The 23,213-nt window shown below is 42.5% G+C and overlaps 4 protein-coding genes across 4 annotated transcripts; all 4 read right to left on the reverse strand.

Moving 5' to 3' along the window:
• Positions 1-136: 136 nt before the first annotated feature.
• ccz1 (CCZ1 vacuolar protein trafficking and biogenesis associated) lies at positions 137-8,538 on the reverse strand. The gene is made up of 17 exons (XM_084670937.1): positions 8,380-8,538; positions 7,755-7,830; positions 7,569-7,665; positions 6,999-7,096; positions 6,710-6,803; positions 6,374-6,454; positions 6,218-6,265; positions 5,892-5,975; positions 5,050-5,225; positions 4,593-4,674; positions 3,892-3,953; positions 2,875-2,986; positions 2,489-2,522; positions 2,163-2,280; positions 1,291-1,449; positions 872-999; positions 137-735 (listed from the first exon to the last, which is right to left on the reverse strand). The coding sequence occupies exons 2-17, from the start codon at positions 7,766-7,768 to the stop codon at positions 680-682; spliced, it is 1,443 nt and encodes a 480-aa protein (XP_084527063.1). The 5' UTR covers positions 7,769-7,830; positions 8,380-8,538; the 3' UTR covers positions 137-679.
• Positions 8,539-9,866: 1,328 nt separating this feature from the next.
• Positions 9,867-13,489, reverse strand: pvalb9 (parvalbumin 9). The gene is made up of 5 exons (XM_084669363.1): positions 13,412-13,489; positions 12,738-12,805; positions 12,033-12,165; positions 11,091-11,200; positions 9,867-10,146 (listed from the first exon to the last, which is right to left on the reverse strand). Exons 2-5 carry the CDS (start codon positions 12,796-12,798, stop codon positions 10,121-10,123), a joined length of 330 nt encoding a protein of 109 aa, XP_084525489.1. The 5' UTR covers positions 12,799-12,805; positions 13,412-13,489; the 3' UTR covers positions 9,867-10,120.
• Positions 13,490-15,394: 1,905 nt separating this feature from the next.
• Positions 15,395-17,687, reverse strand: LOC146259880 (parvalbumin beta 3-like). The gene is made up of 5 exons (XM_084669362.1): positions 17,530-17,687; positions 16,867-16,933; positions 16,105-16,237; positions 15,836-15,945; positions 15,395-15,648 (listed from the first exon to the last, which is right to left on the reverse strand). The coding sequence occupies exons 2-5, from the start codon at positions 16,925-16,927 to the stop codon at positions 15,623-15,625; spliced, it is 330 nt and encodes a 109-aa protein (XP_084525488.1). The 5' UTR covers positions 16,928-16,933; positions 17,530-17,687; the 3' UTR covers positions 15,395-15,622.
• Positions 17,688-20,041: 2,354 nt separating this feature from the next.
• Positions 20,042-22,889, reverse strand: LOC146259881 (parvalbumin-2-like). The gene is made up of 5 exons (XM_084669356.1): positions 22,735-22,889; positions 21,974-22,045; positions 21,536-21,668; positions 20,687-20,796; positions 20,042-20,329 (listed from the first exon to the last, which is right to left on the reverse strand). The coding sequence occupies exons 1-5, from the start codon at positions 22,817-22,819 to the stop codon at positions 20,304-20,306; spliced, it is 426 nt and encodes a 141-aa protein (XP_084525482.1). The 5' UTR covers positions 22,820-22,889; the 3' UTR covers positions 20,042-20,303.
• Between the last annotated feature and the right edge of the window lie 324 nt (positions 22,890-23,213).

Below are 23,213 nucleotides of genomic sequence, written 5' to 3' on the forward strand. Positions count from 1 at the left end.
CATTGTTCACCCTCGTCCCCTCCCCAAAGAGCAATTAGGAAAAGTACAAAAGGTTCACAGGATTTTGTACGGTGGTTAATCTGTTTACTAATTGGATGCGGGTTCAATATCTGCTGTGACACAAGAATTTCAAGCATGAAGGAAAATTATAATTTATTTAAAGTTAGGGGCTCCTCTTTTACAAACCATAACATTTTAGACCTGATTGAATTTGAAAGAAAATACCATCAACAAAACCAAAAGAAAAAATGTTGTCCGTGTATGTAGGTTTAAATTAACTTAGTGACAAAGACAGGACATGTCCTAGACAGTATATAAACAAAGTCAGAAAGAGCAAAACAACAGAGACCTTAAACATGACAAAATATGTACAAAAAATGAAGTACGTACATGTACAGTAAAAATTTAGATTTTACACCTAATTACAAAATCAAAATTACAATTCATTTAGGTTAAATAAAAATCAAAAGAATTACTTGAAGTGAGAAGCTTTTCTATTAATATTTTTACAATGCAATTATTGCATTACACTGATGCTGTCATAATACCCTGCAATGCTGACAGTTTTAGTGTGATGAAACAGTCCTTGGCTATCTTTCTCTCCCTCTCTCTTTTTCTCTCCCTCCTTCTCTCTCGTTTGATGCCAGTCTCTCTCTCCTTTTCTTGGCTCAGTTGTCCTTCAGTCCAAAAAGAAAATATTGTTGAACTGTGTTGCACAGAGCCTCTTGACTTCCTCTGTAAAGGGAGAAACATACATGAATTCAGTAACATGAAATTTGATGTTTAGATGAATTCTTCCCTCACAGATTGCCTGTTAAAACATTGATAACATTTAAATCCCTGACTCATCCATTCTCCACCCAAGTCTCACCGTTCACTTCTATCAGGTTGGCGTTCTTCTGGTTAAGGATGACGTACAGCTCTCTCTGGTCAGACTTCTTCCCCACAACCCAGTAATCCGTCATGGCCTTCACAATGATCTCCTCATCCTCGTCCACCCTGAGGACATGCATGCAGCGGGAGCCATCAGACATGATGCCTAGCCACCACTGAGAGACACTGAATGGGATTATCGTTTGACTACCATCTCATGATTATCACAAAGGGCATGGAGCCTTTTTTTGACTGGGGCCGTGCGACTTGGACAGGGGAAACAAGACCTTTTTGTTCCTTCAAAATCACAAGGGCCCAAATCAACTGTTTATAGAACATGGCATGGACATATGTAACAAATGATCCAACATGATTCATTCAGCTTGGCTCCTTAGTCTGATAGGAGCTTGAACCTGCCTGGCAAAGTCACAGTTGATGTCTCCCAGGATCTTCATGAGGTCTGGGTGGACAGAGGTCAGCGACACGCTGGCTGTCTTCCTCATGTGGATGGTGCTCTTCTCCGCCAGGTTCATGTGGTTAAAGTAGATGAACTTGAACTGGGGCTCCTTATCTGGCCTGCACACACACACACACACACACACACAATCCAGCAGGACACAGTTTTAACCACACATGAATAATCGAGACAGTGAAGGCAATCGTGTGTGTGCTTGCGTTTCCACCCCCTCTCTGAAACGGCACCATGCATCTTCCCTAACCAGCTCCTCCCAGATCTGTCTTTTTACAGAATGTTCCCTTGGGCATACCGGCCTGTATAACTTATTAACCACTACCGGTATTCTTACCGTACCTACAGTAGGGATCACTAAAGCCCTGTATTGTAAGTAAGGAGCTGACTTGGGTTCCACTCAGAGGTGTCTGGAGGGGGCAGAGTTCTCGGTGGGCCTGGAACACGCAGAGGTCTGTGCTAGGATTACCCTGATCCTAAGGTAACTGATAGGGCTATCGGATGACAGCAGTGTTCCTGGTGGACATTGTCCGTCGATATAGGACAGCAACGTGCAGTTCTAAAGGGAGCTTCCGATGGCAGCTGGTCACAGAGGAGATGGAGAGGACAAGGGAGAGGAGAGGGAAAGAGAGGAGTCATAGATAATGCCTAAAAACACTTTAACTTCTGCCTACACCCCGTCTGACTGATTAAGACCATGCTATCAGGCTGTACCAATCTAACCCCGGCTTGGCAACTTTTTCAGGTTTGCATACACGGGCTTGGAGGGCTGTATCGGTCCACGATGAGCGTGACTGGAGTGTAGAGATTAGAACCTGACCCTGATATCCTGCGGTTGACGTTGAACTGTTCACAGATGTCCGAAGCCAGTAGGGTGAGCTGGGGCCCTACGAGGCCATCCAGCTGTTCACAGAAGTCCCTGGTCAGCTCAACAGAGGCTGGGGACGCAGAGCAGACCAACACAGTCACTTTACAAGTACAGGACGTTGTCCTTGATGTGGAGCACATGGCATCCACATCCCAGCCAGTCAACATAAAATGTGTGTCCCTGCCCAAAATATGATATTTTGTTTAAGTATGTGTCAACGTATTTAATATATTTGTCTCATGAAGTAATACAGTTGAATAATATAACCGGACACTGACCGTTGATCATAAAACAAACTGCCGCACTCATAGCCTGTAAAAAAACAAAACATCACTTCATTATTTGTTAACCAGTACCCTTTACAGACGTTATATAACACGTTTAAATATCATTCAATCAACATCCATCTCATTACCAATGGGAACACATATCATTCAGCTAGATATCTCAATGACAGACGGTTGTTTTGACTACTGCATCCAACCCCACCAACCAGAGGTCAAATCTCAACAGATTATCTGACCGTCTGCCAAACAAATAACCTGCAGAGGGGACGACCTGTCCCACGGTTTTTAAAAACATTAAAAAATAAATCCTCTGTTGCAGTTTACTGTGATTCCAACACTGGATTCTCACGAACACAGCAGGCCTTGCCTCCCATCACCTTGTACACGATCAGATGCAGTTCCTCGCCACTGTCTGCTGTGTTCACAAAGATTTTGGGAAATCGGAATTTGGCCTCTGGGTCTTTAAGGTTTGCAGGTCCCGTCAGAAACCTGTAGAGCAGGAGGGATAGAGATGAGATGGAAGAAAAATTCAGAAAAGAGAGGCAGCATTATGACATGAATGCTGAAGTTTCCCATCAAGTTCCCTCCCGGCCGTGCCAAATGATGTTGTGTCCTTTTCTTCACCCTACTTCCCTCGGGGGGAATTTCCCTGTACTTACTGTAAGTCGCTCTGGATAGGAGCGTCAGCTAAAATGACTAAATGTATATGAAAGTACAAGTTTAGCTGGTTCTGGTGTGAGGCTTGTACCTGTCAGGAAAGGTATAGTGTTTCGGGCAGATGGTGTTTCATTCCTGACCTGTGCACAAGTCATCCTTGTAAAACCCCACTCTGTGTAATGTGCTCCTCAGTGATGTGGATGAAGTGGATCAGATGTGTGGTGAAGTGGATCAGAGCACTCTGAGACTAAGGTCATGTTCCACTCAAACTCAGGACAATAGAATCACTGTTGCTTTGGTCACAGATGCCAAAGATGCCTCTCTTAAGAAGTGTGTGTACAGAACAAGCTTGTGTGTATGTTCACTGTTTAATGAACAGTTTTGACTCGACCCTCGAGACCTCAGCTAAGTAATCAGATTGTTCCACAGCCAGACAGTCAGTCAACAGGTCTCCGAGCCAGCCAGCTAACAAGCCAACCAATCCACAAACCAGCAAGCTAGTAAATAAACCAGTCATGAAGCCAAGCTGCAAGCCATTCAGCTGTACAACAAGGGTTTAAGGTTGAGGGGGTTACCCCCAGTGAAGAGTTTAGAATGCACAACCGTTCAGCTCATTACAACCAGTGGTCTAAGACCACATGGTCATTGACAAACATGAATTTAAACTGGCCTAGCTCTTTTGACATGAGTGTTAGGAAGAGGGAAGGAGGGAGGGCACAGGTCATTTAAGATATTACCTGCCATAGTGAAGCAGATTTCCTGCCACCTCAGGTCTGAGGGGAGAGTCCCTGCCAGCCAACTGCGAGACGGAGGGAACAGAAAAAAGGGATGGACGAGAGAAAAGTGATGCGTTACATAACTAAACATGGAAAACCACATCTTATACCATACCAAACAGTTGGTCTCAAAGCATGCTCTTCCATCTCTACCATGTCTCCATTCTTGGGATACACTGTGTTTCTGTCTCTTTGGAGTGTGGGACAGGGGGATGGTGTTACGCCTTCTGGCCTTCCAGAGGGAATGTGTCTATAGGCCATTTGGGAAAGTGGTGCTGCACGCTTCTCTTCCCCCTCGCCCTTTCATCACATTGTGGTTCAACAATATATGATCCCTTATCCCTTATCCCTTATCCCTTATCCCTGTCTTTATTCCCCCTCTGTGTCTCTTTTCCCCTGTATCCTTCAAACCCTCCCTTCGTTCTGGTGGTGCGTCTCCCACTGGCTCCAAGTACCTCAGGAACAGTCAGGTGGCCCCTCGACCCCCCCCCCCCCCCCCAACCCTCCCCTGCTCCGTCACCTGGGTTTAAGGTGTGTGAGCAACTGTGATCAGGTAATTATGAATCCTATCACGAATCCCATCCACTCCCACCTCCATTTGAATATCTAGTTCAGAAACGCGGTCCTTGTGTGTCTTCTCTCCATCCCTTCCTCCCTCTCACCTCTGGTTCAGAGTGCCTGGGGAACAAGGATGTAGTCAGGTACTTGTACAGGATTCTCATGTCATCCTGCTCCAGGCCACTCCTGTAAAGCAAAACCTCTGTCAAAACACTTTTTGTGGTGTGTGCGTTTCTTATATTTCATCTCCCAATGCTATCAATCCAGCTCCATCCCTTTTTTTGTTGAGTATCGCTGCTCACACACCAAGACCGATTGACACGCAAATTACGTGGGCGGGAGACAGGTGAGAAGTCATGCTGGGAATTACACAAAGAGGATTAATCTCTGTATATAAAGACACCTCTGGTGTTAGACCGTCAAATCCGTCTCCACACACTCCTGTGCAGGACGCAAAAGCACCTGGAGGCTATTTTTACAGACAAGGCATGACAGGCACACCTATAAAAACACACCTAAACACACACCCACAAATGCACACAACTCCGAGCAGGTCCGTACCAGATGAGCTGGTCATTGTAGAGGAAGGCAGTATATTTGACCAGACTGAGGCTCTCCTCCACCCTGTTTACAAACGACTGGATTTTCAGGTAGGTCATCTTGTCCAGAGGGAAGAAACTGATGCCCCCAAACACATCCAGGAGGTCACACGACTGCAGGTGCAGAGTCTGCAAATACTGGAGATCCGGTGGAATTACAAGCACACACACACACAGACAGACAGACAGACGGATGTATCCACACACACAATCACCCACACAGTGAGAAGAGGTGTTAGTTTTCCCTGTGCTAATGATGCAGTTAACACACCAGACAAAGGCAGAAAGGACAACTATAATCTCTTGAAACTGTGGAGTCACCAGACCGAGAGGTGACATTGAACCAGGGACACCTAAACCTTGGGATACCTTCCTGGGCTCTCCCTCTGCCTCTCATCCGGAGGAAGGGAGGCCCTTGTTAGCACTAACCCTGGATATACATTATTTACACATGCCACATGGGGCACTTGATTCAGTTGTCAGTAATGGATCAGACCTTGTTTGAGAAGGGGTTTGTGTTACCTAGTCCCCCTGGTAACACACAGCGACAACAGGACACCACTAAGCAAACACGATTTAAGAATCCTTTTCCTTTCCTCGAGGTGACAGATCTCGCGAAAAATTTAAACTTGTACTTGTTGTTAAGTAAGCTTGGCTGTTGGATTAGAACTTCAGTGTGGATGTTCCTTGGGCCCTCAGACAATATTGACCGACAGGCTCCAGTTGGCCTCTCCATAACTGCTGTGTGTACACGTTCTCTAGAATTATGATAAGACAAACAGAGGTGTCCGTGAACATGTTTACCCTGTAGAAGAACTTTTCAAGCTTCTGAATGAGTAGTTCCACCCCTCCTGCTTCCATCGCTCGGCCAAACGTGCCATTGAAGAGCTACACCGAGATGGAGAGAGAGAAAGAGAGAGAGCTAATCAGTTCATAGGTCTGAACCATGTGCCCCATCCAGTAAAGTACCACCAGGTTTATTAAACTGCAGACCCTCCACCCCAGGTGTGGTAACTCCTCCTGCGTTCGATGTTGCATCTTTATTTTGCACTCCATCATTAAAATCCAAGTCATCGCATTGAAATCCTCCATGATTAGTTAGGGCAACAGAACTGCAACCTACAACTCACCTTATACATGCTGTAGCACTGCCTTAACACAGCTCCATAAACAGTGTCCTGGGAAAGAAACGGAAGAATCAAAGCAAAGAAAAAAATTGACATTAAATGCTGCAGCATGCTAACGCCAGGCCTGTATTTGAGCAGAGTTGCTAAGGCCAGACCTACCAGTATCTCCTCTTCGTGGTACTCTATTGTGGGAGGCTTGCCATCTTTGCTGGGCTTCTCTACCATAGGGTTCCTCACCACCTGCAAACACAGACCCAACCAAGACATGGAGAAAGCCAAACATTAGCAGCACCCAGGATGGATCATTGTGAAAATTATGTCCAGTATCAACCTTGGTTGCAATAATATATGTATAAGTGACCCACAGTGGCAATGTCCTGGACAAGAAGCAGTCTAGAATGAAGAACCACCTCCAATCAAGTATCTCACAGGTGTTTAGCTTCAGTTTAATATCCAAGAGATCAGACTTAATTCTGGAATGCGTTATTGCCATACCATGACTATCCAGAAGCTGTCTTCTGCCTCAAAGAAAAACTGCCGGTTCTTCTGTGTATGTAGGGATTTGGCTGGCTTTGTGGGACAAAAGGTTCTACCAAACAGAAAGATAACAGAACAGATTATTAGGAGAACCAGTAGTAAAAAATGCTGAAGTTCAGAATCGCATTCCCCAACAAATTTAAAGAAAAAATGAAACAATCAAAGAAAAGATTGCTTTTCTTCTGTAAATCAATGGATTGCTATGGAAATTAGGTGTTTACAGAATAGCTGAGCTAAAGAGATCTACCTCGTAAACTGTACAATGGCCTCACAAAGGCCTACGTTTCTTATCTTCTCATTCTTCTCCACCTCACTGGGATGGTAGAACAAGATCTTCTTCTCCTCCTAGACAAGGGGGAGAGAGCGCATCAGTGACAACCTGCTGCAGAACTTCCTTAGCAACAAAGTAAGAGCAATGGAAGGAAGCATGTCTGGTCCTCACACCACATCTACATGATAAGATCTGGGCTATGGTCCGGCACAAGTGTACACTTGGGGACGGAAACAAATACACACTTACCCCCTAATGCCTTTTTTTATCTATATGAGGAAACTGTATGAATAGTTTGCAAAAGGCTTGATGACAGTACATTACCCATGGAGAAAGCAAACCTGACAATGTAATTTAGACATTGAGAACATCAAACAATTAGATCCGCTGGACAATACTGTCAGCAAACAGTTAATGTTTACTTTGAAGCGTAGTTAGGCTATAAGGCACACAATCCAGCCTCCATCTTATTCTAGAGAGGCCTAGACCCAACCCCCCCCCCTATCCTAGAACAGGTCTCCTTCCTTCCCTGCCATCACAGCTTACCTCCCCCTCTCGTGGTCCAAATGTAGGGTTGTAGACGAAGAAGTTGAGTAAAGATGGGGTAAACTGTTTCTCTTGCATTCCTGAAGCCATTCTGGGACTGGAAATTAAGCCACAATCTTAGCCTACCTACAGGTGCCAGTCTGACAATGTCAAATCATCCAATGTCACAGAAGAAAGACAACACACCTGATCATCAGCATTAGTGTATTTGCCGTCTGCACGTTGCTTGTTCCAAAAAGAGCTCGGTGAGCATGCCTTGAGTCTGCAGACAATAGGAAGCAACATACAAATAGAAATATAGAATACAATTTACTATCAGACTACACTACGAGCATCCAGTAGCTGGAACTTTACTAGTTATTTACCCTTCATAGAAAGGTGGGATTTTTCGTATCTTAGAATGCACGTTTGGGTTTAAAGCATCGAGTGAAGTGTGGAAACTTTAGCTTCAGCAAGTGAATGGAACCCGTGTTTAACAAACGAAGTTATCAAGCTGGGCCGACTCTCCACCTAGCACTAACGTAAGCTACTAAGCAACCGGAGGATAGGATGTAACAGTGGAACGAGAATCAACTCATTTGACCAGCAACTAACATGTGGGCCACGTAAAGCTAACAATAACAAAGCAATGTAGTTGGTACGCGACTAGCCGACGGCGGTGAATTTATACTAGTACTAGCTAAATGCTATGGAGTACCCCAGTTCAGCCAAAACAGTCCACCACCAGCATATTGCTGAACTTGTGTTTGACCAGTGAAACGCACACCCACAAACAGTTCGTGACAGTTTCTGACAAAAGACGGCTACTTACCGTATGATGTATTAAGTACACATCTGGACTTCTATTTAGTTTTTTATCACAAAAGAAAGAGAAAGTTGTGTTGCCAAGATTAATGCTATAAGCCGTACGAAGCTACTTCCTGATTTTGACAGCATCGCTTGTGTTTCACTCATCCTAGCTCGGGTGGATATGGGCGGTGTGTAGTTCCGTTGGGAAAAGTTTTCGTTGGTTTGCCTTGACAAGACGTTGGTTTTATGATGCGTATTGTGTCAATGTATGAAAAGTGAACAAGTAGAAGATAAAAGGCTCACGAGGCATCACACAACTATTTATTGTCTTGACGTTCTTTAATTTACCTTAACTGAGAAGCTGAGCCTGACTGATATATCTAATTAAACGCCTAAAATGCGTTAAATCACCTGTTTTACGCTGCTGATATTACACTTAAGGAGGTAACACACAGATGATGTGTTATCAGACTGAAGTAGCTTGGACATGCAATCCACCTTGATTCAATCACCAGAAACCGGAGAGGTCTACTCTTAACAGTCAGAGTCAAAGACCTGGATACTGTAACCGTACCCAGCATTCGCTGTCCCGTCCTATTATATCTCCTCAATATTGCTTGAATTCTTTAACTCTGTCGTTATATGGTCTATTTCGGAGAAAATATTTGAGAGATGCCTATATTTTCAACGGAATTGAAAGAGCATGTGTATTATTAACTGCACTTTAGTTTTAGTTTGCAAACAATTTGTAAAATAACCACAAATTAGTGTAATTTTCGAAGGGTGCTCTCAATTTAAATTAAATCTCACATTGATTTAATCTTCAATATTTTGCTAATGCTTTACAGTTGTTATAAAACTGATGTAACCTTCTCTTAATATGACATCTTCCATGTTATTCATGTAATATGTCAACAGGCAGACAATCTCATTACCGTTATATTGTGCTCCATTCCATAAACACACACACACACACACACACACACACACACACACACACACCAACAAGCACAAACATACACACAATGTAGAGCAGGCACAAGTTGTCATTCAATCTGGCCCAGGAGAGAAACAGGTGCCAGATACAGTCATGGTTTCACTTTTAACACAGAACACACACACACTGTGGCACCTAATACTGGTCTAAACCAGAACTATCATTTGCACTCGAGAACGTGTCATTTTAGACTGGATCATGGAGCTTACTTTTTTCAATGCTTGTACAGCACATTGCACTCTAATCTTATTTTGCTGAATACTGTATACACTTTTGCTGGTTTCTGCTCTAAACTTGCAATCTAGATCTTGTTGCATCATTCTCCACCACGTTGCATTCATATTAAATAAAGATGCAAAGGCTGGATAAATCAGATATTTTGTGGAATCCTCTTTGTGGATTATGCTCTTGGGCAAAAGTGTCAATTCAGGCATCATCACCTACTATAAAAAAAAACTCTACTTCAGTCTGACAATTTAGAACAAGAGTGGAGGTTAAGTTAAAACAAGTTTATTAATTTAATTTATCAAGGTGGTTGCGGTTGTGGGGAGGAAACAAAGTAGGGGGCAACACAGTGACACAGTCTCCTACAACATGACCAAAGGCAAATAAAAGTTAGACTTTTAAAAGTGAAGAACTTGGTTCCAAAGACACAAAACTTCCAGGAAAGAGAGAGGGACAACATTGCATTCCTGACACCAGACATAATGGTGGAATCTGGGGAGAGGGGAGGGTCTGGTTCCCTGTGTGGAGCTTGTAAGGTCTCTCAGGACAGGACCATGGTCTGGAATTCTAGAAGGGGAACAAAAACAAATCAGTTCCAGGAGACATATGTCTTTAACCGTTAAAGATCTAACGACAACCTGCTACTCTCTATTGGCTAACCACTGGCCACACATGCATACCTGTACGTATGTAATTAATACATCCTGCAGAAACATGAAATTCAAATGGACTTAAATGATAAACATACTTAAGCATCATTCAATACTCCTTACTTAGAAAACCTTGTTTGCTGTTTGTTTTATCCTTCAATAGTAGCCAATGCCAACCAGTAAGCCAATGCCCCCCAACCAAAAGTTTTGTGAGGAGAGATTGGAGGTTTAGGATTATCATCTTCCAGCAGCAGTATCTGGAGGGAAGACCCATAAATATGCTTTGCCTTGCCAAGAAAACCAGTTCTATATAATCTCATAAGGCTCATTTAGCTGAAATCCCATTTTGTCACCCATTTTTAAGCATTTTAGAAACTCTTTCCAGCTCTGAATCAGAGTCTCTGTCTCTTCTTTACACACACGTGTCCCAGTGCCACCTCACTAACCTCTTCCACATAAAACTAATCCCTGCCTAATCTGACCCAACAAACAGCACTCAGCCCTTTATCTATGTTGACAGTTACATCTGTAGAGGGTACAGTATGTCCAAGTACAGCACTTGTGGATTAACATTCAAAGATCTTGACTTTCAAACTAGTTGTGAAAAATAAGGTATCAGTAATTAAAGCTGAGCCACATCAAGAAATGAGAAGGGATTTGATTGTGGGTGTGTAATATTTTCCCTACTGTGAAAACTCAATGTACTGTTCAACAACAGAAGAACAGTCATCTTACATGATTCAGAGATCTCAAACCGAGGTAGAAAAGAGGGGGGAGGAAAGGTGAGATGGAGAGAGAGAGAGAGAGAGAGAGAGAGAGAGAGAGAGAGAGAGAGAGAGAGAAAGAGAGAGAGAGACTGACCCTCTGCTCCGATCATGCCATCATTGTCATCATCAGCCACCGACAGGAGAGACTTGGTCTCCTTCTCAGTCAGGGTCCTTGCCCCTGGCACGAACCGCTGAAGGAAGAACCTGAATGAACACACACACAGACACACACACAGAAGAGATGAATAAGAGAAAGATCAACAAATCTAAATGAGGGTAACGTTCACGCTGAATGCTCCAGCACAGTGTGTTCAGCAGCCCATCCTCTGGGGAGGGGTCAGGGACAGACAACAAACACACACATGACCTCATGCTGTAAGGCCAAGGTGATCTTTCTCTCATCCTACACTTATGCTAAAACTACATCATGCAGAGGGATTATGTAACAAAAACCTCAGAATGATTCTCTATCCATGGATTACATTGGGATCAGGGAGCATGCTTAAAGGGACTGTGTTCTCCCATTTCTGACGATCGAGAGCGATCTCATTCTCACTTCTTCGAAGCACGGCAACAGTGGGCACGCATGCTGCTGCGTTACTAGGACAGAGGGTGGGAGAGGAGAGAATTCAGGAGGGAGAGTTCATTAACTAGAGAGGGTGGATGACAGATTAAATGCACACAGAGAGACAGTCCATGGACCTTTGCTCCAGTGATGAAGCTGAAGACCATTAAGTCAACGTCACTCACAGCCTCCCTGAAGGGCCATCCTGAAGCAGCAGAGGAAACCGATTACAATGGGGTGGGAGCTGGGTTAAGGTGGGGGAAGGGGGTGGGCGGGGGGGGGCAGACTACCAGAGAAATATGAGCGCATACTCCCTTGGGCATCCCTGAAGGACTACATTCATGCATCCATTAATCCATGAGGCATCCTTTCATTCATTCTTTGCTCTACCCATCCATCTGTCCGTCTTTTGATCCATCAATCCATCTCTTCGTGCAACATCAGAATAAAAGGAGGATTCTGAACTCTTACTTTAGCTCCGCCTCTTCAATAAAGCCACTGTTGTCGTCATCCAGGATGAGGAAGACATCTTTGACTTCCTTTGGGGACTTGGAGCTCAGACCACACAACTGGAAGAACTTCTTATAGCAGAATGAGTCTGGAGCTGGGCCACACACACACATACACACACACACACACACAGGTTAGGGTTCACAAGTGAAGTAAGGTCAGGTGCTAAGAAGCATTGGCTGCAGTCCAAACTGATTTCTCTACTTGTCACTAACGCTACATACACACACACACACACACACATACACACACACACACACACACAAATCAGCATGCATGTACACCAGACCTTCTTGAATGCAGTAGTTCTGAAACTTTCATATTCTTACAGTAGGTCTGCACGTCTGGATAATTGGAGAATCTCTACTTTATTTCTCTCTCTTCCTCTGTTCCTCAACATTTCTCTTTCTCCTTTCCTCCTCTCTCTCTCTCTCTCTCTCTCTCTCTCTCTCTCTCTCTCTCTCTCTCTCTCTCTCTCTCTCTCTCTCTCTCTCTCTCTCTCTCTCTCTCTCTCTCTCTCTCTCTCTCTCTCTCTCTCTCTCTCTCTCTCTCTCTCTCTCTCTCTCTCTCTCTCTCTCTCTCTCTCTCTCTCTCTCTCTCTCTCTCTCTCTCAGAGGGATGTACACTATCAGAGTATCAGAGAGCTTGGCCAGAGCAGAGACTTACCTTGGCAGTCCTTGACTGCATTCTCAACAGCCTCCATTGAGAGGATAGAACTGAGTGACATATTAATCCTGAAGGACAGAGAAATAACATGTTATATTACCCACACATGCACACACACACACACACACACACACACACACACACACACACACACAGAGAGAGCGAGACACACACACACACACACACAGATAAGGACAGCAGGGTCAGTATATTGTTTCTAACTGCTTCTAAAGTTTATGCACCTCCTCTGAAATCTGTTTGGAAACGTACTTGCATTACAAATCACAAGAATATCTACGATTTTGAATGCGTTATTGGTCTTTAAACCTACATTACCCGAATTGAGTAAGGATTTTTGTCCCTGACAGTATCGAGAATATTAAGAAATCGGCAGCTACTATTATTTTTTCTCGACGACGATTAATGTGGTGATGTTGAATCGGGAAGTTGATGTTATCCCAGTCTGCTTTGGGTTCAGCTGTTCTCTCGCTGTTTATCAAATTTCTCCTCTGAGAAATATATTGAGCACAATTCATCGGCGTGAACTAATTATCTAAAAACTATAGGTGAGTGACAACCAGTCGGGACAAATGTGTCCGTACCGGCGCACCTGCCCCACTCTACCTGTGCATCTCTGTACATCTCACCTACAAGACCTGCACAACTCCACTCACCGCTCTGAAGTTTTCAATTCGTCGAGGTCCAAGGCAGAGGAAGTAAGACTTTGTAGTGACCGGTGACAGACGATGAGCACTTATATTGACAAGGATGCAACAACGAGCGATGCTTAAGTTACCTGTCCCTGTATCAAATTCTCAAAGCCAGGTCCTTCTTGAATTCCTTACCTAACTAATTAACCGTTACTATTTATATCCGCTGGGCTGACCGTGTGGAGATGGGGCACCTGAACCGCCCTTTTTGTAATGCTGGCATATAAGCGAATCTCTCTCTCTCTCTCTCTCTCTCTCTCTCTCTCTCTCTCTCTCTCTCTCTCTCTCTCTCTCTGTCTCTCCCTGTCTCTGTTTCTCTCTCTCTCTGCCTCTGTTTTCCCCTATCTCTCTAGTTTTCTTTCAAAAAACACACACACACACATTCCATGATTAAGTCCCTTACTCAAACATATTTGTTAAATAAATACATATATTTTTAGAAAAATTTGAATTGTAAATTATACAAGGCCTTTATTGTGATGTACCACATTATTGGAACGGTAAATTCAGCAAAAAACAAATGCTTAATGGAGACATAAACGGATTAAATGCATGTTTTGCATTTAATTCCAAATTCAAATTCCTTTATTCATTATTCCATCAGAAAGCTACATCGAGCAGATGGAGGTTGATAATCTTCCACTTGTCTAATGTGCAGCACCAGACAGATATCGCACTGTCTGCACATCATTGTTCATCATGTAATATGCTCATCTCACCTCCACAGCGTACAGCTCCAACTACTTCTGTTTCTTGTGAACAGTCTACTGTATCTAGTCAAACGATAGATGATTGAATAGGTAATATTACATGAACCCATAGGAAGATGGGTTCATTCAATTATATTGTATTTCACCTTAAAACCATCATAAAGGGAATATTTGCATGATACAGTAAAAGTGTCTATCCTGGACTTATGAGGGATTTTGATGTGAGCTAAATGCATCTCTGATGGCTGGAGGAAAATTCAGAGAAACCCAGCAGATGTTGCTTGTTGGTTATACAAACAGAAAGTTGTGTGTCAGTTCACGCACATACACAATCAACAAACAATTGTATTCACAATCACACTCACACCTAATCTCCCTTACTTAACAAATAACATCAACCCAAATCAAATGTGCTGGCTAGTACTGTTCCCCAGGTGAATATACCTGGTCACCAAGGTGACCTACTTTGCATAGCAGGTTGGTTTTAAAACATCTGACATGTACACACACACACGCACACACACACACACACACACAAACACACACACACACACACATACACACACACACAAACACACACGCACACACACACACACACACACACACACAACATGCAGCATCTCTGATGACTCCAGTCAGCACTCAGAGAGGCAGGTAATTTGGGGGTAATGAGCATCAAGGGAATCCATCTCATTATTCTAGACCCCTATCCACTTGATGTCTCTTGTATCCCCCCACAGCCCAAAGACCCACACACACATACATACAAACTGAGCATTCGTTTGCGTCCTTATTCTGAAAGTGCATTTTTAGCAGTGGATGCATTTGAGATTGGTTGTATTCAAGGAGTTACATCTAAAGATAAATACAAATATAATATTTACAATATATTGACTGTATTAACAATTTGAGTTAGGTTAACGTTGCATGTTTGGTGAGTTGTTTTTATTTCAATGGTTGGTCGCAAAACCAATCCTGGTTTAACTCCCTCTGGTGGGCAACATGTCGTTTCTGCATTTTACTTTGCATTTATGTATTTTTGTGGATTTCCTTTTCCTGACTACCTTCACAGCTGGAGCTTTGTTCACTGTGAGGACGGAGCATTTATTGTAACTACTTAATTGCACCAACCCGGTAATTGACAGCCGTCAGCTTCACATTTAAACTAGACCTTGGTCACCATCTAGTGATATTGTGATGTTATTGCAGCATCAGGAATGAAAAGACTGAGACATACTACTGAAAAAGAACGTTTATTCTTTTCTTATCATCCGTCCATATCCAGAAAAGTGCATAACTGATCTGAAAATATAAGCAAAACTCATGGAACTAGGACAGAGGAGTGACACAGCCATAGGTTTAAATTAATCACCGTGACAGGAAGGCATTCTGTGAACAAGGCAAAGGACATGTGTATAAAAGTGTTGATTTGAAGAGAGAGGGGCTGGGATCAGGCAGTTCATATTTATGACTTGACCAGGGCAGCAAACTCTGTAATTGACAAACACAAACATATGTTATCCAAGAGAATGAACCTATTCTGAATTTAAATGTTCCTACTCGCAATCCTGAGAAGACTTGACTCAAATGATCAGCTTGTGCCATACAGTGGGGTTAAGCAAGTAAAGAGGTTTAACATATCTTTATCACCATATCTCAATGTCATTGATTGACTCACCGTCCAATCCGATCATGCCGTCACCATCAGCATCTCCGGCCTTGAGGAAAGCCTTGGTCTCGGCATCTGTCAGGGCTCTGGCTCCAGCAGCGAACACCTGCAGGAACAGCCTGGATGGATACCAAACCAGACAGGAAGGTCAGCGGGGGTTCACAGTATGGTAGAGGCGGCTTGAACGGGATGTTCTTTTTGCATAATCAAGACATCAAGAAAGAGTGATGTATGCTACATGCTCTGAGAGTGTAAAGTGTCTCATCTGAGAGGCTTACTTGAGCTCCTCCTCCTCAATGAAGCCACTCTTGTCCTGGTCAATGACGAAGAAAGCCTTCTTCACATCTTCAGTGGACTTGGCGGACAGGCCAACCTTGGCGAAGAACTCCTTGTACTTGAAGGAGTCAGCAGCTGCGGAGTGAAAATAGAAAAGCAGCGTGTCATCATTGGAATCAAGTCAGCTTGACCGTACTTTTAATAAGACTTGTCTTCTTGCACAAAACATTTTTGACGTTGGGTTAACCTTTTTTTTTTTTTTTTTTTTTGCCAAGTGGCAACACGCAGCTGTGCTAAAGTCATTTAAAGGACACTTGGTTAGGTCCTTTAAATGCACAACAACCTTCAAGGAAACCCAAAAAGCATTCTTTGATTCCTGCAAGCCCTCAAGAGTCGGGAGTTAGAACAACTATCACATACATGCCTCTGTTTTCACTAATGTCTCGTATGAGTTCAACTAGCTTAAACTCTTCTGCTCTTCTTTTTTTATGTCTTGTGATTGTGTGTAAAATGCATGTGTTTTACTAGTAGAAGTATTTAAGTAGCATGAAATGATTATGAGAAGTTGCCATTCACTTTCCATCTCTTAGTAAGAGAAGTAAGAAGACAGACAGGCAGGGAGAGAGAGGGTCAGAGATTGGGAATGACAAAGTTGGAGGCAAGGCAATGAAACAAGGGAGAGGGAGAGGGAGAGAAAGATTTAGAAGAAACCAAAAGAGAGACAGAGAAAAAAAGCGATAAGAGATACATCTATAATTGGTTACCTTTGCAGGCCGCAAGGGCTGCAGTGATGTCAGCTTCTTTCAGAACACCGGCGAATGCCATTGTTTGCTGTATGAGAGGAACAGGGAGAAGTAAAGAGAGGGGAAAAGAAAAGGGAGAGTAGAAAAGAAGAGGGAAAGGAGTGAGAACAAGAAAGAGACTTCCAGTTAATTATGGTGTTAGGTTATTATAAAGTTCAAAACCATGCATGAGATCTCTAAGTCCCGCCTTTTAATAACTCATTCTAACATGATATGTCTGCCCTGCACTTTCTGAGTCTTGAGTTGAACCATTACATCACAGCAATAATGCCGGATAGCGTTAACTTAATCAAAACAGTTGTTAAATCGGACAGCCATGGATGCACTGAGTCCTTCCATTCAGTCAGCCTCAAATTGGTTTATGTTCACACAAATGATCAGAAATTGTAGTCCACTTCTCAAAAGCCCAGACTTCCAGTGCATAATTCAGGAACTCCTGTGTTGTCATGAATTTGGTTCAATTCCTCCCATATGATTCCATGCTTAGTCCAAAGAAAAGAGCATTGAGTCTGAATCTGGCCTTGAACAAGCTTTCCCCATTGTTCTGTTCCCATTGCAACGCTGGAAAGACTCGGAGAGTGCTGCGTGCCTGTCAGAGGCTTGACTCGGCTGTAAATGACTCACCTCAGGTATATCTCCAAGATAAGACTCGAGTGGATTCGCTAAGATGATTCTGTCAACTGCAGTGAAGCTGTGGCCGTAAGCCCCACGACCTTTTATACGTCCACTCACGCGAAATCTGAAGCAGATGTAACAGACACCGCATGCAAAGCAGTTGGTTAAAATGTGTCCAGTAGTCAGACCCGTTCTATTTATATGTACATAAATAAAGATGCTTAAAAGGTACGTGTAGGCCTTTGCAAAAGTGTTTAATATTCTATTGGGCTAATAATAATCTACACGATGGGATGAAATAGGCACCATAGATTTGGACCGTGTGAACTGACCACTCACAACTTCTATCACCCACATGTTAATAGGCTATTGCTAAACTTCCATTCTTTTTTTATACAATGTCTGTGTTTTTTTCTTTTCTTGCAGAGGCAACATGGATTTCAGAGATGGTTGATTTTGTGCTTATAAATGTGACCGTATTTTTACGATAGGCTACTTCATTTTACAGTAAGTGGGTTTAGTTTGGCAAATGTTAAAAGTATTTTGCATGCGTAAAATGTTGAATAAATTGATATGTATAGCCTAATTGCCATAAATAAATAGACTATGATTGTTTCTATAGATTGCCGCTTTACAATATTGAAAAAAATACAAAATCACTGTCAAATTAATGTATTTAGAAAACATTTGTGTGGACAATTTTAGCCTTGCTTTTGATAAACTAAGCATATGTGATTCTTGCCATCCTGAGCAGACTAAACACAATATAAGATCTGATAGTTTTTTTTATCATATATGTTTTGTCCTGTCCCACCAAACCATGCAGCTATCAAGATGTGTGCTGGTGGGGGTGTTTGGGATTGGTCACTTGTCAGACTGTTTTAATCTGAAAGACCATTGTCATTATGTTTGTTTGAGAACAGCTTGTTTTTTTACTCATTCAAACCTCCCCTTATTGTGGCAGAGAGGAGACTAGTAGAAAGTCAGGCAAGTTCTGGAACAGAAAAGGCAATTCCTCCATCAGAACTTAAACATCCAAATACTAAACCCATCCTGTTGTTCTCTCCTTCATGTCGTCAGTGGTGCTTCTGTTTTGTTAACAGGTTATGTTATGTAATGCTGTACATTATATGTATTGGGGTATTCATATTTTGGTAGAATTGGCAGTGTCTGCATATTCAGTGCTTGCGAATATGTAGTGTATGTTGATAAGCCTATATGAATATCTATAATAAAAACATTTTTGAGAATTAATATTGTTGGTTACTTTTCTGATTTGTATTTCATGTGGTTGTTTTGTCTGTAAATGTCTTGTCTGTTGATGTTTTGTTTGGACTCTGTGAAATGTACTTTATATTCTGCATCCGCCAATGAGGACCCTAAAACAATCTTTATCCTCCTGTCTGTCTGGAGCTCTGCAGGGAACCTCAGCAGATGGAACAGGGGCAGCAGGGGGCAGTGTTGAGATGCACCTGTTGACATTTGTAATCTGCATTAGTAATAAACTTCCTTAAAACCACCTGAGTGCATACTGAACATTGAATGCATTGTTGATGCATGTGCTTATTTACTTCATCAACACATATCCGACTGTGTGATGATGGTGAAAGTAACACCACCTTTTCAGACAGAGCCAGCCCTGGTTCAGAGGCACATGCCTCTCTGGAGATGCCACTCATCTTGTGTCTTACTCCCAACTTTGTTATCTCCTCATTTGACCCCGCGCCCTTTGACCTCCTGAACCTGAGTTCATCCCCCACAGCACACAGGAAGCGGAAACTGAATGCCTTAAAGTTGGACCAGTTGTATTTGTGACATGATATCCTCCATCAGGTCATAATATATGTCTCGGTCAAAATATCTCATGAGTTGCTAGGAGAGCCACACTGAATCCAGAGGTGGTCACGTAAGGTCTGTAAACTCAGGAGACTCCGTGGACCAGGTTAGGATTTCTACAAGATGCAGTGGTAGTATATCTATTGCTGATTATATTCCACTTATGGCGTGTACATTACCAATGTGGTAGACAAGACATCTGGTTCTCAATTAGATTTAGGGCCTCTCACTACCCTCTCTGACACAGTTATGAATGTGTAAACCTCTTCTCATGTACATTGTGTATGGTCAATAAAGTTCTGTAATTGATCATACTGATCTTATTTCTTCACTTCAGTCTCACACCCCTCGAAATAGAAGTGACCCATATTATATGTCGCTCTGCCTGTGGTTGTGGCCAGCTCACTGACAGGGGAGGTTGTTTATAAATGTGCCTCATTGACAAGACCCTTGTAACTGGGGAGCTCTGAAACTTGAATCTTGCTGCTAGGCCTCCTGGCCCTACCTCCATTCCTGTACCCTAAGCCCTGCTCCTGCCCCTACCCATGCCTCAGCTCCAAGTCCACTCCTATCCCCTTAGGATCAGTATGGTCTTCTCAGTTTGTAGTATTGACTTCTTTTGTGTCATTTAACATTTCCTTTCTTCCTGTGGTTAAGTTTGGTTATTAAGACCAAGACAAAAATGTTTCCAAATGTGAATTTATTTCATTTTCAAAAAGTGCAATGGTGGTGATGGTAAGATATTGCACACTGTCTGAATGTGAACATAAAACGTATTTACAAAACATGAATAGTAAACACGCTTTGGGGGTGTAGGGGTTACATCAGTCAAAACAGTCTGCGGCGACATTCATAAATAAAATGAATATAAAAAAGATACAGCAGGCAGGGCCAGGACAACCTCAATAGCACAGTGGTGGTTTCATGACAAGAGGGCCGATGAGAGCTTATGCTTTCACCAGGGCAGCGAACTCTGTGGGCAGGAAGAGACGAGAAAGGGAATGTTAATATTTTGGTATCAAAAAGATTTTTACCCATTATCATGTTCACATTTGATCGAGAGGAGTTTTTAATTATTGCTTTGGTTCTCAATGGCTGACACACTAAATGTATGGTACATTTGATGGTACCTAAACCATATTTTTATACTAGACTGAACCAATACAACAATAAAAAAGTTCTAAAAGTCAAATATAAAACCTGTATTTACAGTCCTTCATATAAAAAAGCTAGATAGGCTTCAATAGGCTAGCAGGCCAAGCTGATGCAGACTCATGCTTGTGTAGGAAGGCAGCAGACTGGAAGGTGTTTGCTGTGATCGGGCACTTACCATCCACTCCGATCATGCCGTCACCATCAGCATCTCCGGCCTTGAGGAAAGCCTTGGTCTCGGCATCTGTCAGGGCTCTGGCTCCAGCAGAGAACACCTGCAGGAACAGCCTGGAACACATTGGAGAACAGTTCAGGTCAGGAGGTGGAGTGAAGAGGCAGTTATTCAAGGTAGTAAAGTAGAAGTCAGTAGTACCTCAAAGTATTATCTTGGACTTAATTTATAGGTTTCTATGTGTAATAGGCCATATGGATCAAGTTCTGATTTCACTCAGAAATGTTCTCAAAGAAAGTATACATTTACATTCCTGTCAAAAACATTTACAGTTGACATAGTTCATAATTGTCCTTCATTAGTCTAGAGGGTAACACAGATTAATCTTCTCTCAAGGTTTGAATGGATCATCCAAATAGCAGTGCCATGTGTGAGTTAAAGTAATGTTACTGAGGAGTATCCATAAAGAAAATTACATAGTATATACAGATTTTAATGTCTCTTTTTTTAGTGTAAAGAACATGTAAAGAACATGAGACTACAGTAAAGAATGTTCTGTTAATATGGATTCTGTGAGTGTGGTAAAGCTTGGCCAGAGAAGGGTACATCACTTTACCCTAGAGCATCTACTCGTTGAGAGTCATGTAGAGTGTAAAGTATGTTTCCAAAATGTTAAGTACGTTTTGAGAATGTTACGTATGCTTTAAGAGTGTAAAGTATGTTTTAAGAGTGTAAGGGTGGTTCAAAGAGTGTTAAGAATTATATGAGAAGCCCCCCAGGTATGTAGTGAGATTATAAAGTTTGCTATGAGACTTGTATAAAGTATTCTCTGAGAGTGTAAAGTATAAGGCTTACTTGAGCTCCTCCTCCTCAATGAAGCCACTCTTGTCCTGGTCAATGACGAAGAAAGCCTTCTTCACATCTTCAGGGGACTTGGCGGACAGGCCAACCTTGGCAAAGAACTCCTTGTACTTGAAGGAGTCAGCAGCTGAGACAGAGAAGAGAAACTATGTTTCAAGCCTCAGCATCTTCGATTCAGCTCATTTTGTTCTTTTGAGGCCTTGTATTGCACAATGTAATAATAGCAAATAGATTTCTTTAAATGTTCTGGTAAGGTTGTTTTGAAGACTTTGCATCATCTTGACAAGTTAAGTTGGAGGATGGTACATGCTTTCAATCCCTCGTGCTCATTAGACCTTCAAGACAGTTTCGATTTCGCCTGTGATTGAAATGAGAAGAGTGTGCATTTGTAATTATGATGCAGTGTTTGACCAGGGTGAAGCAGAAGCACACCTGCGCAATCCTTGATTGCTGCTGCGACATCTGCGTCCTTAAGAATTCCAGCGAATGCCATTTTGATTAGTTCTAAGAGAAAGAGAGAAACATAGCCTTTTAACATGATTCACATTTTGAAAGAGGAGCTATTTAACATTCTATTGACATCATAACATTACAACACAATCATTTCCGTCTGCATGAACCGATGCGTTTTTCCCATAACAAGTATTTGTTACAATTTCACGTCAATGATACATTTTGGTAATGTGGTAGCAGTTTGCATGGTGATATACTAACGAGACCTCGGCCTCGCTAACTGAGACCCTTCCAATTCGCCTTTGCCCTGCTCGCTGCAGTTACTACTTTGCAGCTCTAGGCTACACTTCACTTAAAAAAAAACTCATCTTTCATTAAGGTTGAACTTAATTTATTTTCATTCAGTGATACTCTAACGGCATGGTATTCAATTGTTCAAAGCATCCCCAGATGTTTTGAAAATACTCGGCCATTCAACTCTTGCTTAGATTCCAATGTTCCTTGGCAGGGCTGAGGTCCGTTAGGCATTGCACTTTGCCTCGCTTTGCAGTTCCATTTTGCTTTTAAACTCCAAATGCAATCCATATGTAAGTTTCCTTCTTCAGTTTGTTTTTCAGTATACTCCGTGGTGAAAAAAGAAAAGAAAATCTTCGCTTTGAGAAACTTCAAAGCGTGCGGCGCAATCTCTGTGTGATATAGCCTCAGTCCATTTGATGAGGATGGAGGGAACGTGAACTCACCTTGGGTGTACCGTAGTGGCTTGAGGAGGCTGCTGTGTATCTCAGTTGAAGGCCGGATGGAGCAAATGTCTCTCTGCTCTCTCATTTTATACCCTCAGCCTACAAGGTGTAACATACACCGTCTGCTTAGGGTTCGTTTTTTAGAAAAATGTGTCTAGTGGTCAAATAGTGCTATTTTTATCGTCTCCACCACGGATGCTGTCCTTGTGTGAAACGCAAGAGGGGCATTTTTGGGTGCCTCGCTACCCTACTCATGGGTTGCATGTTAAAATGCCTGCAATGCATATTCTCAGTAATATGACCCTTCTTATAGGTAATGTATATCTCTTAGGGACCCAAGGGCCATTAATCAGAGACTTCCATAGACAATTATAAAAGGACACACATTATATAGAACACATTTCATCGTATTTACATTAATACATTAATAATGTGCGTCATCAATTGATAATCAACTGTGTCTCTATCTGTGTCTATCT

The sequence above is a fragment of the Hypomesus nipponensis genome, chromosome 13, assembly GCF_054491055.1.
Source record: "Hypomesus nipponensis isolate SF chromosome 13, ASM5449105v1, whole genome shotgun sequence".
Taxonomy (NCBI): domain Eukaryota; kingdom Metazoa; phylum Chordata; class Actinopteri; order Osmeriformes; family Osmeridae; genus Hypomesus; species Hypomesus nipponensis.